The 18,432-nt window shown below is 42.5% G+C and overlaps 1 protein-coding gene across 5 annotated transcripts in view; it reads right to left on the bottom strand.

Annotated features, from left to right (window-relative positions):
• The window catches only part of PTPRM (protein tyrosine phosphatase receptor type M), a 929,698-nt gene that overhangs the window by 565,444 nt on the left and 345,822 nt on the right, over positions 1–18,432 (bottom strand). For all 5 annotated transcript variants that reach the window (XM_073550942.1, XM_073550938.1, XM_073550940.1 and 2 more), the window contains exon 6: positions 998–1,172. In XM_073550942.1, the coding sequence (XP_073407043.1) occupies positions 998–1,172 (175 nt within the window). The remainder of the gene's footprint in view (positions 1–997; positions 1,173–18,432) is intronic.

Here is an 18,432-nt window from a genome sequence, read left to right as displayed (position 1 = left end):
GCCACAGATATCGCCAAAGCAAATGTCCATAATCCTCATGAGAAAAAACGTGGCAAATGGCACTCACCATCCTTAAATGTCCTTTATTGGATTTCAAATAGTGCAGGTGAACATAAAGTGGAAAAGTGACGGACGACGGCCGTTTCGTGCACACAATGCGTTTCTACGGGTCCTGATTCATTTATAATCATAACAGGACTATATTAGCATTAATTATTGATGAGAAAGACATAAAAGGGACATCATTCGTGTGATTAAAGAAGCAATCGCACAAATATTTTTTTCATTAACACTGTGGTATGTATGGTGTGTAGTGCGTGTACATTAATATACTCACCTACCGCCACTGTCTTCAGATTCCAGCGCCGTTCTGCTCCTCTTCTGAGTGGCATCACCACTCTGCAGAGTCTCCGGGTCATACTGCGCACTGCATGACCCAGAAGTGTCTTTTACAATTTAAGCCTATGCAGCGTCAGTACTAGGTCCTATAGGCTTACACTATAGAAGACACTTCTGGATCACAAGCAGAGCATAGAGTGAGAATAGAGTGATCAGGACAGTCTGAACTGTGGTGACTTCACTGAGAAGAGGAGCAGAAGGGTGCTGAAGCCTTGAGAAATAGATGGTAGGTGAGTATATTAACATACTGTATTTTCCATTTTTCACTATAAATATATATATATATATATATATATATATACACACACACATATACATACATACAGAGAGCGAGAGAGAGAATTTTTATATGTGTATTTAGATATTTCTATGTGTGGATGTATATACATTTGCCATGGCAGGAAAATATCTGAGTACAGGCATCTAATAATAATTTGTTTCTAGAAAATGCTTGGTAAAAATTACTTTGAAATTCCCATAAGGAAATCTCAGTCACTTTATTCACATCTTCTCCAAGGTAAACGTTTCAAAGAGCAAGCACGATAACCCTGACACAAATACAAAGAGCTAACTATGCACAGATTACATTGTAGAGTACCTTTAACAACCAATTCAGCATAGTTCGAAACTCCAACTCCTCCTTCAGTGCGAATCATACAGCGATAATTGCCAGCATCTCTCTTTGTTGTGTTCACCACATTAAATATGGCTACAAATCGACGATCATTATTCACTGTTATCTCTTTTAAAGGAGCATCTCTTCCATTTACGCCCTGATAAGAGAGACGAAAAAAGAAAAACATATTCAATTTTTGTATTTTCCATATCTGTACATTGAATATTCATTCCTCTGTTCCCTGAAACAGATGTTGCTGTAGGAAAGAATAGCTGATTGATTGCGTTGCTGTTATTATGTTTGCCCTGTTTTTTTAGACATCCAGCTGGCGATGTATTAAAAAAGGGACATATTTATAAAAATTTCAAAGAAAAGATACATTTGCTGGCTATGCCACTTTCTGACTACGAGTATGAAAACTGGTTGTTACATACAAACATAACATTACTATAGACTGAGATAACTGTTGCCTTTTATGCATATCAGAGATTATATTTGTTAGCATCATTATTCTTAAAGGAAACATATCAGCTTCCTGCCCGAACAATGAGCCGCAAGTATCACGAACCTGCTCTGTTACTGTTCTAATGTATGCTTCACTGTGAAATGAATAACCTAGTTTAAGACATCGGTATGAAGAAACTAGGAAGACAGGTCCAACATACAGATAGATTTCTGGTGGTTTCTCCCCACCCGCTTCCCTTGATTGACAGGTCGCTCTCTATGTGTATGCATCGGGAGAGACCTTTATAAAGCCAAGTGAAACATACAAGGCAGCAATAATGGAGTGACTGATTTAAGATGGTGATGATATAGCAGCTTGAATCAACTGACTGGTTCCCTTTAAAGTAACCAAATATAAATCTGAAAGGTAACGAAACCTGCTGAACGTGTAACGTGCTACTGCAGTGGGATACAGCGCAACCACCCCCAGGGGGTGATGGTGAGGAAAAGAGGCTGCACACACACAGCGTAGTTATACAGAGCCACAGCACAGGTGGTACAGGTGATGAAAGAGTAGTCAGACTAGCCGAAGTCAGCAACTGTCAGGAGCAGAAGTACAAAGGGAGAAAGCAAGTGCGTAGTCAGGGACGAGCAAGAGATCAGGACCTACCAGGAACGAGGTATCAGAAACGTAAGACGTAAGCCATTGTCAGGGTACAAGCCGGGGTCAAAACCAGTCAGAGAGCGAGTTATCAGAGACCGAAGACAAGAGGCAGAGTTCAGAGATCAGGTCAAGTCATACACAAGTCGGGAAGTCAGAGGCAGAAGGATAACCAGTATAGGGTCAGAGGTTCGAGCCAGGAAGCATGAACTATAGCTGAGACTGGCCCGCAGGCTGCAGAGGACTTAAATAGCCCCACCAGCTCCAAAATGAGGCAGAGGGGATTAACCTCCACATGACCAGTCCAAAGAGAAGACAGCAGAAAACAAACTCTGGACTGGATCATGACAGAAAGGAGCTAGAGATGGAGATGAGAAGACCTCAATTTCCAATTTGAAAACAAACATTCTTTCATCTATAATAATCATAGTATTGAATGTAAATTTTTGCCTTGGACTATAGTCAGTTGGAAGTGATCAGATTTTACCCGTTATCATTGCTTAGAGGGAATTTATAAATTGCATAGGATTAAAAGCTGCAGTATTGTGTTTGTTCTATATATTGGTTCTTGTATCTAAGGCTACGTTCCCACAATGAGTATTTGACGTTGAAAATTTTGTGCAGCATTTCTGCAACTATAAGGTTACTTGCGTGTTTTATTCATTGCTTCTCTGAGTGCGTTTTTTTACAAGCAATTTTTATCACATTTTTGATGCTGCCTTTTTGACTTTTTTTTTTTGCTATGTCATGTTTTAAATAAAGCTGCTTTGCTTTTGATTCTACCTGGTATTTGACTAAACATTGATAACGTCATCTGTTTGATGTATTTGAAATGTAAATGTTAGAGATGTCAGAAAATAAAGACGGCTTATAGAGTCTTGAAAAATATATGGAAGCATAGCAACTTTGAACTTCAGATGGGAGTTCACAAAATTTTTAGGTTTCCTTGTTATTTTCATTTAAACAAAAATTGGGGATTATGGGCTTGAATTTACCAGTTGGCTTAATTCACACCTGCATATTGAATTCCGTTTCTTGTTTCCATTCTAGAAACAAAGACAAGAAATTCTCATGGAATACAGATCCTTTACATAGAAGAAAGCACAACGTCTTCATTGATAACAATGGAGTCACTATTCTGTTACAACGTCCTGAAAAAATAGCAGAGTAAGGCTTATGACATTTTATGTTCTCATCCCAAACAGCATAAATGAGCAACTCACCAGAAAATCAGCTCTTACGATTGCCAGTTTTTGGGTAAAGCTAAGTTCACATATGCAGTAGTCATCCATTAAAACAGATCCAGCAGCAATACATTGGCAAAAAAGGTGTTCAGAAACTAGACAGAACGTTTTTGTTCGTTTTTATAAAACTGATTTCAGCTGGATCCGTTTTTCAACACTGAAGTCTATAGAAAACTGATCCGTTAATTAGCCATCCATTATCTTCCATTAGAAACTGATGCCGTAAGCAAAAAACGGGGATCCTTTTCAAATGAAAGAAAAACTGATGGCTAATTAAAGGATCCATTTTCCATAGATTTCTATGTTAAAAAAACGGATCCAGCTGAAATCAGTTTTATAAGAATGGACAAAAAAGTTCTGCATGCACAATGTTTTTGCCAACTGATTGCTGCTGGATCCATTCTAATGGATGATTATTGAACATGTGAATATAGTCGAAGATGGTTGGCATAGGAAGAAATTTCACTGCAACAGAATGGAATATCATTTTCAACCTGCTTTATATTCAAGCCACAAAGGTTACAGGTAGTGATGAGCGAGAATACTCGTTACTTGAGATTTCCCGAGCATGCTCGGGTGATCTCTGAGTATCTGGATGTGCTCGAAGATTTAGTTTCTGTTGCCGTAGCTGCATGATTTGTGGCTGCTAGACAGCCTGAATACATGTGAGGATTGCCTAACAAACAGGCAACCCCCAAATGTATTCAGGCTGTCCAGTAGCCGCAAATCATGCAGCTACGGCGACAGAAACTAAATCTCCGAGCACATCCAAATACTCAGAGATCACCGGAGCATGCTCGGGAAATCTCAAGTAACGAGTATTCTCGCTCATCACTAGTTATAAGTCATGGCATTAAAATACCTTGACTGTCTAGTCACTAACTAAACACCCCACATGGCATCTCTCAGAGGTTAAATCTCTAGTGACCGCAAAATACCAAATACATTGTCATTACCATTCTTCATGGTCAAGATGATGACGACTCACAGGGTGCCAGTGACTGCTCTTTGCAATGGCTGAGAATAAAGGCCTCTTCATGTGAACCGATAATCAGCTGAATGATCATTGGTCTGTGCAAACGTGCCACCAATCAGTGGATGAACAAGCAAAATGCTTTTACATTGGCTGGTTCCAAGCCACACAAATCATTGTTGACAACAGCAAATCTCTCCATTTATGTGCAGCCAATGGTATCCATACTGAATGTGGACCAAGCAATCTTTTTACTGGTGGTTGAGTGCCAAATTTCTAAAACTAATGGCAAATCTACTTACTATAACATCTACCTGCACTCACTATACTCAGTGATGATGGTTATGTAAACCTGGAATAAAGGCGTATAGACACATAACACTGACAAATCGCACTCTAAGGGCCTATTAATACATAAAGTTTTTTCACTGATGGTCTACATGAAATAAAGTAGAAATATCCTTTTTTGGTCCATCTTCCAGACCAAACTCATCCAGTCCAGTGAATGAGTCTGTAAAAAAGAGGACAGAACACGAGAAGCCATTTATGTGCTGTAAGTTTTTCACCAACTGTTTGCCAGGGAAAGCATAGGAAACCTCCAACAGTTTGTCTTGCATATAAGAAAAATTAATCACGCACTAATGGAAACATGAAAAACATGTAAAGCACATTGATGAGAAAACAGGTTTTTTTTTCCAATGAGAATGCCATGTGTGGATTTCAGCCTAAGGCTAAGTTCCCACAACACACGTTTGATGAGTTTTTGATGTCGCAGATATTTTGCAGCATTTCTGCACGAATTAATTAAATTACATGCTCTAAAATCTTGTGTAAAGTCTACCCGGATATAAGTGGAAGTTGTTATATCTGACAACTCCACATTAATGCCCATGGATTTAGAATTGGATGTTAAATAAGTTCTTGTGCGTGTGATGGGTAGGACTCCCAATACTTTAGTCCATAAACTATAATGTACAGGATCATCAATGTCATCATGAATCCCGATAGTGTTCAAATGATCCTTCTTTCCCTTCCTCAGTAATGTGCCCAATCTCATGACAAACATCCAACAAATTAATTTCCTTTGCTTGTTCACACTGGCGTTCACAGCTGATGTGCATACTGTATAAACCAAGAGCAACTGCACTTGATACCGTCCATATAAGTGACATTACATCAAGTAAGCGGGCTAAGCTGCCAAAGACAAGTGGGAAGACAGCTATGTGATGAAATTGTGCACTGGGCAGGTTAGAACACGAGGTGTACCAAGTCGGCAGCTGACCATTGTGGGCTGCCAATTAATTGCATTCTAAAGTATGCAGTTCAGGGATAAATTCAGACAGAGACAGACTCAAACTGGGAGTGCCATGAACCTGGAAATTCAGGTGAGCAAGAAAAGGTGAAAAACAAAAAGTTTAGTTTATAATTATGACATATTTCTACATGGTTAGGCAGTGTTCAAAGTGATTTTCAACTCAAGAGCCCCCTTTGAGATGCATTAACTTTTACTTCTGCCCTAGTAGGGGAGGCTTAATGGATGGCCTTTATACAGTACAGAAATGTTATCAAAACCAGCCAGGCAGCAGACCTGTTGAGAGCAGACAAGCTAAGATTGGAGATAGATCATAAGAATGAAGTGACAGCTTAAGGACTGGATAAAAACTGGCATTGCAAAAATGGAAGCAACCATGTGAGTTTGATTGTCCCGTCCCCAGCTGTGATATAGCTCCTTTTATTCATAGCATGACAAAAAGTCACTCACAAGGATAAATCTGTATAATGCTGCCATTTCTAGGTATAATTTGTGTTCACAGAATTAACAGATAAAATAATTGATGTTTACATTATAACTACGTACTACTTATACATATATTGCAAGCCTAAAATGACATTCAAGCGGTCATCAGTATCTGCAAAATGTAATGTACTAGCCCACTATTTGGGCTCTTACCTAGAAGTAGGTGCAGCAGGACCAGGTTTGTGTTTTATGATACCAACCTAGGTTATGCCTAGCACAGAGCCTTTGGGACCGGAACATGACACAAGAGCTATATTTAAGATTTACTCAATGTGCATTATCTGATTTGCTCTTATTTTTTTGTTAAAGGGGTTGTCCGGTCTAAAACGACAAGTCTGCAGTCACTTTATGTGACTGCAGACTTCTAAATGCTCATAGCGCATGCACTGTGCGCTGTGAGGATTCTCCAATGCCGTTGCCGGGAGCCGGCGGTCATGTGATCGCAAGTATGCAATATACATACTCCCGGCCAGAGTCCGACTACACTGTTTCCGACCTCACGCATTAGACTTGCATTGAGTACAAACCCAATAGACTAAGAATAATCAAAAAGACGAATCCCTGGCAGCCTCACCCAGCCTACTGCCCTGGATTGACAGCTTTTGGGCTATACGCGCATGTAGACAGAGATATGACACTCCAGGTCATCGAGAAGGTAGAAGCCGCTCAGGACCCACCTGCCCAACTAGTCTCCAGCGCGGCTCAGTTCCAAGCAGTCTTCAAAGTATGTTTTTCCTTAACACACCACAGAGTTTCAAAGTCAAATATACCTGGCTTTATTCATACAGCCAGTGTCTGATACATGCTGTCCAATAGTGGTAACGGACTGTGTAAGCCAATTCTACCGATGAGTTCACAGCTTTCTTATTGTAATAGGATCTGCCCTCAGTCAGGAGACTCTGAAGAGCACTGAAGGTTATTGAACGATATCCATGAGATGTGTTTGAAGTACGAAAAACATGTAATTTTCTGGCCTTGGTTAACACAAGATGGCCGGATAAGTCTAATTACATGTAAACTATGAATAACCGAGCAATAACAAGAACAATACCTTGATTTGTGCAGGCTGTAAAACTAATGAGACTATTGTTATGGAAATATATCTCAGCTTTCTAAATATAATTCTCTGCAAAGGAAAAACATATATCCAGCAAGAGTTCTCAAAACAAGAATGGAAAGCATATAGTATCATATACTGTATATATTCAGAAAGCAAAAGTTACACTTTACCTCCTTAAGAAGTATAAAGCAAAATAGGTTGCTGGGACCAAGGAGGAGAATACAGACCTTAATATGTGTTTGATATACTGTATTCATTTTGTTACTAATATATCAGTATCACAATTTGAAAATGTGAAAAACCGCTTTCCTATGTGCAGTGTTTTTCAATTAGAAATCTATATATGCAGATTATATACAATATAAATATATATATACACAATCCTCAACATTGAAATTGCAACACCAAAAACACCAAGAAGGAATAGTCATGGTGTTATAGAAATCACAGGATTGTTAGACATGTTAATAATATGCAAATGTTAAAAGAAATTGAAACAACATTTTCAAAACATCTTGATTTATTCAGTATAGATTATGAGGGCCACACAGTGAGACACGCACTTACACGTCTTGGTTGCTATAAAGTAAGGTTATATTTATGGTTGTCTGAGGACTGTTCTGCCATGTTAATTATATTTGGACACGCAAATCATCAAGATCAGCTGTTGGCAGCTCACTGTACCACTGTCGACCAATGACGTCCTAGATGTGCACAATGGGAAACAAATCCAGAGATGATGTAGGCCACAATTAAGCCATGCAGGCTGCTCACAGTAGTATGGGTAACATGAGGCCTGGGGCTGTTGTGTTGAAAATGAGCTCCTGGGACATTTTGGAAAAATGGCTGCAGCACTAGTATCGTGATCAAATCAGTATAACGCTGAGCTGAGAATTGAAGACTAGAGGGGTCCATCTACTCTGTAATATACCACTTCACATCATAATCCTGGGAATAGGAATGGTGTTAACCCCGTGGTCGTCAGCTTAATCGTGTGCAAAACAAAATCATTGCTGAACAGGTTAGACCTTTTTTCCAGTCTCCACTGCTGTTTTTCTCTGCACTATGACAGCCTTTGAAATTGGAGGAAAAGACAGTGGAACATCTGCAGTTACATACCTGGCTCATAGCATAACGTCATGCAAATACCTTATGATGGTTTCTGTAGAAACTGTTTGATGTCTGAATCTTGGTATCTGATGTCCAAGTTCCCATGCAGTACAGAATGGATCAATTGTTGAACCAGTGGTCATGCCATATCTTCAAACTATCCTAGGAGTCATTTTTCTAAACGATAATGCAAGGCTGCATGTTACTCATGCTACTGTGAGCTGCTTACACGGCCGAAACAAGCTCCCATTGTCTGCAGAGTCCCTGAAGTTGTCCGAAGTTGAGCACAACAGGACATCATTGGCTGGCTATTGCAAAGGGAGCTGCTAGCAGCGGATCTTGATGATCTCGGACCAAGTGCATTCAGTAGCAGCCAATTCATGCAAGTGCATGTATTTCTGTGGCTGGCGCTCACACTTGATACTGCATAAATCAAGATATTTTGAAAAATTTGTTTCCATTTTTTCATCATTTGTATATCATTTGTGATTTCCATAAGTTCACAACCTTTCCTTCTTGGTGTTGCAATTTTAATGTTTAGGAGTTTCCATATTCATCAACCTAAATATATCCAATTTTAAACATGTAATATATCAATGTACATGGGATTGATTATGTATTAGTATTCTCATGTAATACAAATAAAAATACCCCCTAATCGTGACAACAACCTGAGAAAACATAAGCTCTCTAACAGGAGAGTGACGTTTTATAATATATAGAAACGTTCAACTTCAGAGGAGACAAGATTTCTTCATTAGAAAACCTGTGAATTTGTGTAGAAGTCACCGTAGGGGCTGCTAACAGCAAGAACAGTTGGTGGCATTAGACAATTCCATGATATTTCTTCTCCCCATTGTGTTGCATATGTTGAAAATAACAGAGGCAGTGTGCCCCCTCCCCAAGTCCAGCTATCCCTTTCTGCTGCTGCTCCGATGTTGGTTTACTGACTGATATGGTCAACTCCCAAATTCAGTGCATGTGACCAGTGCAGCCAATCACTGAGTTCAGCAATCACTTTACTCCTTTTTAGCCAAATAAATGTCACTATTTACATGACTTCTTCTTCAGCATTTTTATGTACTTAGTGTAAAGATAGACACTGGCAATGTACAGCTACTACTAGGCCTCCTGGACAGGCACCTGTGCTCCTACTGTAGTTCACCATCTTCATTCTTCAAGCTGATCAGGTAGAGAAATCCTACCGTAGGACCTAAATTTTTTTTTTAGTTAAAGTGGAAAATAATCCTCACTAAACCATTATCATGACAAAAAAAAACATGTTGTATTAGGGTCTGAAATGACAGATCTGATGCTAACAAGTTATGGTCTTAGATGATGATTCTTCAGGCATTCTGTAAACTGAAATTCCATTTTCAAACCACTATTGAGATTATGACTTAAGAACTTGCCATATTTCCCTAAACTTAATCCTCTACAATTACAATTGATAACCAGCTTTTACTTATATCTCTGCAACTGGGAGAATTTGATCTTTTAATATTTGCAATTTTCAAAATGGCAAGCTAAACTCCAAGGAGGCATTCGGCCAAGACATTAAATTACAGCATGATTCCAATACAATGTATTATACAAAATTACTTCTGAGAACAGATGACATAATTAAATGTTTCAGTGGCATGAACTAAGTAATAATTTAAGAAACAGTCACTTTCTAAGTGAGGTAATGCAGGGTAATAGCAAAGTGAAAAGATCCTTAATCTAGCGAGGTGGACAGTAACAGACAATTGACCTGGACTTCCCATAAACCAGCAGTCGTGAAGCTGATGGGTTGCTGGTTCAGTGTGCTAAGATTGATTTACTTATTGAAATGCTGCTTCTGGAGCTTCAATTTATTTAAATGATGAGTCTGATCATTGCTACAACTATTGCTGAAACTGCATAATAAGTATTTTTTCTAGCAAATTACTACTCATGTGTTAAGATCTTAGGAGTTAGCACATTGCACAAAAGTAGCTGTAAGTCTAATTTGCATGAAAATAACCTCATTCCAGAGCAGGCTTCATAAATTAATAGAATATAATGCTTTAAGCCTACACAATAACTTGCACAGCAAAATTTACTTAACCCGCTATAAAGTATGTAAAGTAAGAAATTTTTCTCCAAATGACTTCATATATGGGATACTTTAAATATGGAAAATAACATATCGAGTATTAAAATGAATTCTGACGTCTGACACATGTACTGACCCACCAGGAAGGGTTTGGTTTGGCAATACAACACTTTGGAACTAATACATCAAAGTGTTTTTTTCCCAAAAAAATTTGAATAATCCGTAATCTTTTTACATTTAGTTGTGCAAAAATTTGGAGACTTTTGCCATTTTCAAGTCAGTTTGCAGTAGGGCTTCCAAAATAGGCAGAACTAGGAGGAGCCGGGAAGAGATGGGAAGTAGCTACACCTGCCAGAAAATACTGCATAATTGGCAGCGTTTCTGACAATAAAAATGTTACTATAGTTATTGACTGGAGTAAATTTTCTTGTACCACAGAGCTGTCAGTCAAGCTAAAAGGTTAATAAACCTGAATTTAAGAAAGTAAAAGTGAGTGAAATTAAAAAAAATACCTATTCCCATCTCAGTGGTTTATTTTCATCTTTTAAAATAAGAGTAATAACCAAGTAACTTAAAATGTGCAAAAATACATACCTGACATTTAATATAAATATATATATACAGTGCTGTGCAAATTAATTGGGACAAAGCATTTTTTTAAGTAAAATCGTAAGTTGGTTACCAGTCAGTGATTCAAACCAGTTTTAACTGCTTTGAACAGGTGTGAGTGCCTGTTCAAAGCAGTTAGAACTGGTTTGAATCACTGACTGGTAACCAACTTACAATTTCACTTAAAAAAATGCTTTGTCCCAATTAATTTGCACATCACTGTATATATATATATATATATATATATATTTATTTAAATATATATATATATATATATATATAAACACACATATATATATGAAAAGAAGGGGGGCTATATGGGTCACTGATATATACACTCACTGGCCACTTTATTAGGTACACCTGTCCAACTGTGTGTTAAGACTTAATTTCTAATCAGCCAATCACATGGCGGCAACTCAGTGCATTTAGGCATGTAGACATGGTCAAGACAATCTCCTGCAGTTCAAACCGAGCATCAGTATGGGGAAGAAAGGTGATTTGAGTGCCTTTGAACGTGGCATGATTGTTGGTGCCAGAAGGGCTGGTCTGAGTATTTCAGAAACTGCTGATCTACTGGGATTTTCACGCACAACCATCTCTAGGGTTTACAGAGAATGGTCCGAAAAAGAAAAAAAATCCAGTGAGCGGCAGTTCTGTGGCCGGAAATGCCTTGTTGATGCCAGAGGTCAGAGGAGAATGGGCATACTGGTTCGAGCTGATAGAAAGGCAACAGTGACTCAAATTGCCACCCGTTACAACCAAGGTAGGCAGAAGAGCATCTCTGAACGCACAGTGCGTCGAACTTTGAGGCAGATGGGCTACAGCAGCAGAAGACCACACTGGGTACCACTCCTCTCAGCTAAGAACAGGAAACTGAGGCTACAATTTGCACAAGCTCATCGAAATTGGACAGTAGAAGATTGGAAAAACGTTGCCTGGTCTGATGAGTCTCGATTTCTGCTGCGACATTCGGATGGTAGGGTCAGAATTTGGCGTAAACAATATGAAAGCATGGATCCATCCTGCCTTGTATCAACGGTTCAGGCTGGTGGTGGTGGTGTCATGGTGTGGGGAATTTTTTCTTGGCACTCTTTGGGCCCCTTGGTACCAATTGAGCATCGTTGCAACGCAACAGCCTACCTGAGTATTGTTGCTGACCATGTCCATCCCTTTATGACCACAATGTACCCAACATCTGATGGCTACTTTCAGCAGGATAATGCGCCATGTCATAAAGCTCGAATCATCTCAGATTGGTTTCTTGAACATGACAATGAGTTCACTGTACTCAAATGGCCTCCTCAGTCACCAGATCTCAATCCAATAGAGCATCTTTGGGATGTGGTGGAACGGGAGATTCGCATCAGGGATGTGCAGCCGACAAATCTGCGCCAACTGTGTGATGCCATCATGTCAATATGGTCCAAAATCTCTGAGGAATGCTTCCAGCACCTTGTTGAATCTCTGCCACGAAGAATTGAGGCAGTTCTGAAGGCAAAAGGGGGTCCAACCCCTTACTAGCATGGTGTACCTAATATAGTGGCCAGTGAGTGTATATATATATATATATATATATATATATCCCCCCTTCTTTTCAATAAGTCATGAGACTTCCATCCATGGAGTCTGCCAGTTTATTCTTCTTAATATGTCGACGATCAACTTATTGGGCAGTACTAACGACAGACTTCCAGACACTATTCAGAGAGGTGTACTGTTTTCCTTCACCTTACAGGGACGCACAAGTTATCGACAGAAATTAGGTGAATAAGGCATTATTCTTTCATGTTTAAGGCCTTTACTGGCTAGTGTGGTACAGTAAAGGGTGTTTTACTGGATGGAAGATATGTTTCTCCTAGCAGATTAATGTTTGGCCGGGTTTTTCCTTAAAGACGGGACCTGCGATGATGTCAGGGTCACGTGATCAGCCCATGTGATGTCTACCTCACTGGTGGGAGGGGTTAGGCCCTATGTAATGGAGGTTGGTGATTGCCACAGTGAGTGTGTTTCTGGAAGCTACAAGAACTTGTGTGGACTCAGCCTGGAACTTGTATATAGGATTCCCGGGCTGCAGGACTGTCGCAGCAAGACTCGGAAGAACCCCGGGAATGGTACCTGGCGGATGCCGCAGGACCTGGCAGCCGCTTAGTTACGCCAGTCCCGTGCAAGGGGTGAGTCTGGGACCAGTGGTTCTCCGAACTGGAGTATGTGTTTGCTTTGCCTTCTGTTTTGTTAAGCTGCTGGTTACTGAGTGACATTAAAACCTCTGAAATTGGACTTTATGCCTGTGTGTTGCCTCGTTACTGCCGCCCAGCTATTGCCTACCAGAGCGAATCCCTACAATTGGTGGACTGAATGCGGGCAGAGGCAGTGAGGCCAGGCTGTTTTTGTTTTTGATCGGTACCCCAGCCTATGTCTTGGGTGAAACGAGTGGCAGAGATCCAGGTGGGGAACTTTCCAGAAATGGAGGCCACGGTAAAAACACTCAGAGGCCATGCGGCAGCAGCAATAGGAGGCCATGCGACAGCAGGCTATGTAGCAGCAGGCTATGCAGCAGCAGCAGGAAACCAATCAGCTGTTGATACAGCATATCACAACAGCGCAAGCAAAAGGTGTTGACCGGGGAATCCATGATATTCGGAAAGCGGTTTGTACAGCAATTCCTAAAATGGAAGAATCGGACGATGTGGAGGTGTATCTGGAGACGTTCGAAGGAGTCGCTGAGAGAGAGAAGCTCCCCCGGGACCATTGGGCAGGTGTCGTCGCTCCGTTTCTGACCCCAGGACCATTGAAAACGTATCTCGACCTACTCCCAGAGCAAAGGGCGGACTACACGGTCGTCAAGGGTGAGATACCGGCACGCCTTGGGGTAAATGTGTTAGTGCGGGCCCAGCGGGTACACCAGTGGGAGTTTACCCCCTCCAAGCCAGCCCGGTCCCAGTATTACGATCTTTGGCACCTGTTACAAAAGTGGTTGCAGCCTGAAGTGTTGTCCCCCACGACCATACTGGACCTCTTTGTGACTGATAGATTTTGGAGGACTTTGCCCCACTCCCTCCAGACATGGGTCGGTCAGGCATCCCCTACTAATGCCATGCAGATGATAGACCTCATAGAAAGGTATGGGGCTACCAAGGAGTTACAGGGAGGGACCCCCCCAAAAGGTAACAGGAAGGTTCCCTAAGTCCCCGCCCCTGGTTCGGCGAGCAGAGCCCAGGAAGGCTGCTCCGGACTTATCCGGGGAAGTAAGGAGCCCCATAATCTGCTGGCGGTGCCAGGAACCAGGTCATATGAGAGCTCATTGCCCCCACCTGACTGAGCCCATGGACACCAATTTTGGTTACCGCCAGTCCCACTATGCCGAACCAATGTGTGCAATGGGCACCCCGAAAGGCCCTAATATGGAACATTTGTGTCGGGTGGAAGTGGAGGGCACCCCGGCTGTGGCCCCATTGGACTCAGGGAGTCTTGTAGCCCTGGTACGAGCCAGCTGGATACACACCAGCGAGTATACGGGTCGGAAAATTGGGGTGTTGTGTATACATGGAGACTTAAAAGACTATCCCACCACACTTGTCGTAATCAGCACGCCAGCAGGGAGGCAGTGCCACGAGGTGGGGGTGGTGACTAATTTACATTATGAAGTGATAATTGGAAGAGACTTTCCGTTTTCTGTGCTGTGGCTGTCTGTGGTACCATCCACTGAGCAACTGCCGGTACCAGAGGCAACCAGGTTACATTCTCCAGAAGGGGGGCATGAACCTGGTGGCCCGGAGGAAGATGTGCTGGTGGTTGAAATAACCTTTCCTTCGGTGGAGGAAGGGGAGAATTCACCCCTAGAAGGATTGGCTGGAGAGGTGGAAGACTTGCCGCCGGGACCTGAGTTGTCAGACTTGAATGTATCAGGTGACAATTTTGGTACAGCGCAACTCCGAGACCTTACTTTAGCCCGGGCCAGAGAAAATGTGCTGTTTGTCAATGGGGAACCCCAACAACCTGGGGCAGATACGGTGTTTCCACGCTTTGAGTTGAATCAGGATTTGTTGTACCGAGTGGAGAAAATACGTGGGGAAATGGTAGAGCAGTTACTGGTACCTCAGACATATCGCAGGCTGGTAATGGATTTAGCGCATGCGCATGTACTTGGGGGGCATTTGGGCCAAAAGAAGACCCTCGACCGAATTCTGCAGCGATTTTACTGGCCAGGGGTTCATGAAGAAGTTAAACGGTACTGTAGCTCCTGTCTAGTATGCCAGGTAACCAGTCCCCAGCCTCACTTTCAGAGCCCTTTGGTGCCTTTGCCAATTATAGAGGTACCCTTCGAGAGAGTGGCCATGGACCTGGTGGGGCCTCTCAATAAGTCGGCAAGGGGACACCAACACATTCTTGTAGTTCTAGACTATGCTACCCGATATCCTGAGGCCATTCCTCTGCGCCACACATCAGCTAAGCTTATAGCAAAGGAACTCATGGGTATGTTTTCCCGGGTGGGAATTCCACAAGAGATTTTAACAGACCAGGGAACCCCCTTTATGTCAAAAATTATGAAGGAACTCTGCCGGTTGTTAAATGTTAAACAGTTGTGTACCTCGGTCTATCATCCCCAAACAAATGGTCTGGTAGAAAGATTCAATAAGACACTGAAGAGCATGTTAAAAAAGGCAGTTTCCAAAGATGGGAAGGACTGGGATCTGTTATTGCCATATTTGTTATTTGCAGTGCGGGAGGTACCTCAGGCATCTACGGGGTTCTCGCCCTTTGAACTATTGTACGGCAGACATCCACGGGGCTTACTAGATATAGCCAAAGAGGCCTGGGAGAACCAACCTACTCCCCACAAAAGTGTGATAGAACATGTTGCCAAAATGCAAGAGAGAATGGAGACAGTCCTACCTTTGGTCCGGGAACATATGGAGGCAGCACAATGGTCACAGAGTCGGGTCTATAACCGGGAGGCTCGGGTAAGAACCTTTAGCCCTGGGGATCGGGTTTTGGTGCTTGTGCCTACCGTAGATAGCAAATTTCTCGCAACGTGGCAGGGACCCTACGAGATCATGGAGAAGGTGGGGCCAGTAGACTACAAGGTACACCAAACAGGACGGAGAAAGCCAGAACAGGTTTACCATATTTATTTGCTTAAACCCTGGAAAGATAGAGAGCACCTTGGTGGGGATAGTCCGCTGCCAGCGTTTCAGGTGGAACAGGCTCCGTTACCTCGGGGAGAGGCAGGAGAAGCCCAACCTGCGGTCAAAATTGCAGATACTTTGTCTCCTAAACAGGTTCAGGAGGTCCGGGAGTTCATCAGCCGAAATACAAATGTTTTTTCGGAGCTCCCTGGCCGCACCTCCGTAATCCAACATGACATTGTCACAGAGCCACAGGCCAAGGTCCGACTAAAGCCATATCAAGTGCCTGAGGCCCGGCGACAAGCCATCTCGGAAGAGGTAAAAATGATACTACAGTTAGGGGTCATAGAAGAGTCTCAGAGTGAGTGGGCCAGCCCAATAGTTCTAATACCCAAGCCTGATGGGTCTCTAAGATTCTGTGATGATTTTAGAAAACTCAATGATATTTCAAAATTTGACGCCTACCCCATGCCCCGGGTTGACGAGTTGATAGAGTGCTTTGGGCAAGCACAGGTATTTTAAAACAATGGACCATACAAAAGGTTATTGGCAGGTAAAAATAACAGAGGCGGCGAAGAGAAAGACGGCGTAAATAACAACTGAAGGGCTGAAACAGTAAAAGGTGTAACCCTATGGGTTGAATGGCACTACAGCAACGTTCCAGCGGTTAATGGATATTGTTCTCCGTCCCCATCGCCGCTATGCCTCAGCCTATCTAGATGATATTGTGTTCAGCACCGATTGGGAAAGCCACTTAGCAAAAGTACAGGCAGTGGTAGACTCCCTGCGACAAGCAGGGCTAACTGCCAACCCAAAGAAGTGTTTCATAGGGTTGGAGGAAGCACGGTACTTGGGTTATGTCATTGGGAGGGGAGTTCTCAAGCCCCAAGTGAACAAGGTCGAGGCAATTCAGAACTGGCCCCGTCCCCTCACAACAAAGCAGGTAAAGACTTTTTGGGTTTGGCCGGATATTACAGGCGATTCATTCCCAACTTTGCAACCCTGTCCGCGCCTTTAACAGATTGTTTAAAAGGGAAAAAATCTGTGATGATCCACTGGAGTGATCAGTTTACAAAATTAAAAGGGGTACTGTGTGGTACACCAGTCCTGATCACTCCAAATTTCAAAAAAGAGTTTGTGGTGCAGACTGATGCCTCTGATAGGCCTCGTTGCCGTGCTGTCTCAGGAAGTTAACAGGGAAGAGCATCCTGTTAGCTTCCTAAGCCGGAAACTTACCCCTGCTTAAACCCGGTACAGTATTGTGGAGAGAGAGTGCCTGGCCATCAAGTGGGAACTGGAATTGTTGCGCTACTATTTGCTGGGGAGATCATTCCCCTCTTACATGGATGAGTCAAGCTAAGGAGAGGAATGCCCGAGTCACCAGGTGGTTCCTGTCCCTGCAAAACTTTAAATTTTCAGTAGAACATCGCGCAGGCAAACTACAGGGGAATGCAGATGCCCTGTCCAGAGTTCACTGTATGTCATGTGTCCACCCCTCTAGGGTTGAACATAGGGGGGAGGTATGTGGTACAGTAAAGGGTGTTTTACTGGATGGAAGATATGTTTCTCCTAGCAGAATGTTTGGCTGGGTTTTTCCTTAAAGACGGGACCTGCGATGATGTCAGGGTCACGTGATCAGCCCATGTGATGTCTACCTCACTGGTGGGAGGGGTTAGGCCCTATGTAATGGAGGTTGGTGATTGCCACAGTGAGTGTGTTTCTGGAAGCTACAAGAACTTGTGTGGACTCAGCCTGGAACTTGTATATAGGATTCCCGGGCTGCAGGACTGTCGCAGCAAGACTTGGAAGAACCCCGGGAATGGCACCTGGCGGATGCCGCAGGACCTGGCAGCCGCTTAGTTACGCCCATCCCGTGCAAGGGGTGAGTCTGGGACCAGTGGTTCTCCGAACTGGAGTATGTGTTTGCTTTGCCTTCTGTTTTGTTAAGCTGCTGGTTACTGAGTGACATTAAAACCTCTGAAATTGGACTTTATGACCGTGTGTTGCCTCGTTACTGCCGCCCAGCTATTGCCTACCAGAGCGAATCCCTACACTAGGAAAAGCAATGGAGATCTCAATGCATGCAAAGGAGCCTTGTTCTGCATAAGTTTTGGTTTCTTGAAAGATACAGACTTTTTTCTGTACCACTGCTTGAAGAAAATGTCTTCTGAAAATGGCAGTAGGTTTTGGAGCCGATTTTCAGTCAATGTTCAACCTGAAAAAGGTCCTACTAGCTAAATTTTAATAATTCTTGCATACCGAAATACCCCACCTTCACCTTGCTGGCACCTGAGTCTAAGTGGAGGTCTATG

The sequence above is a fragment of the Dendrobates tinctorius genome, unplaced genomic scaffold, assembly GCF_039654945.1.
Source record: "Dendrobates tinctorius isolate UK_male_01 unplaced genomic scaffold, ASM3965494v1 ptg000171l, whole genome shotgun sequence".
Classification (NCBI taxonomy): Eukaryota; Metazoa; Chordata; class Amphibia; order Anura; family Dendrobatidae; genus Dendrobates; species Dendrobates tinctorius.
This window is presented reverse-complemented; position numbering and strand designations above follow the sequence as displayed.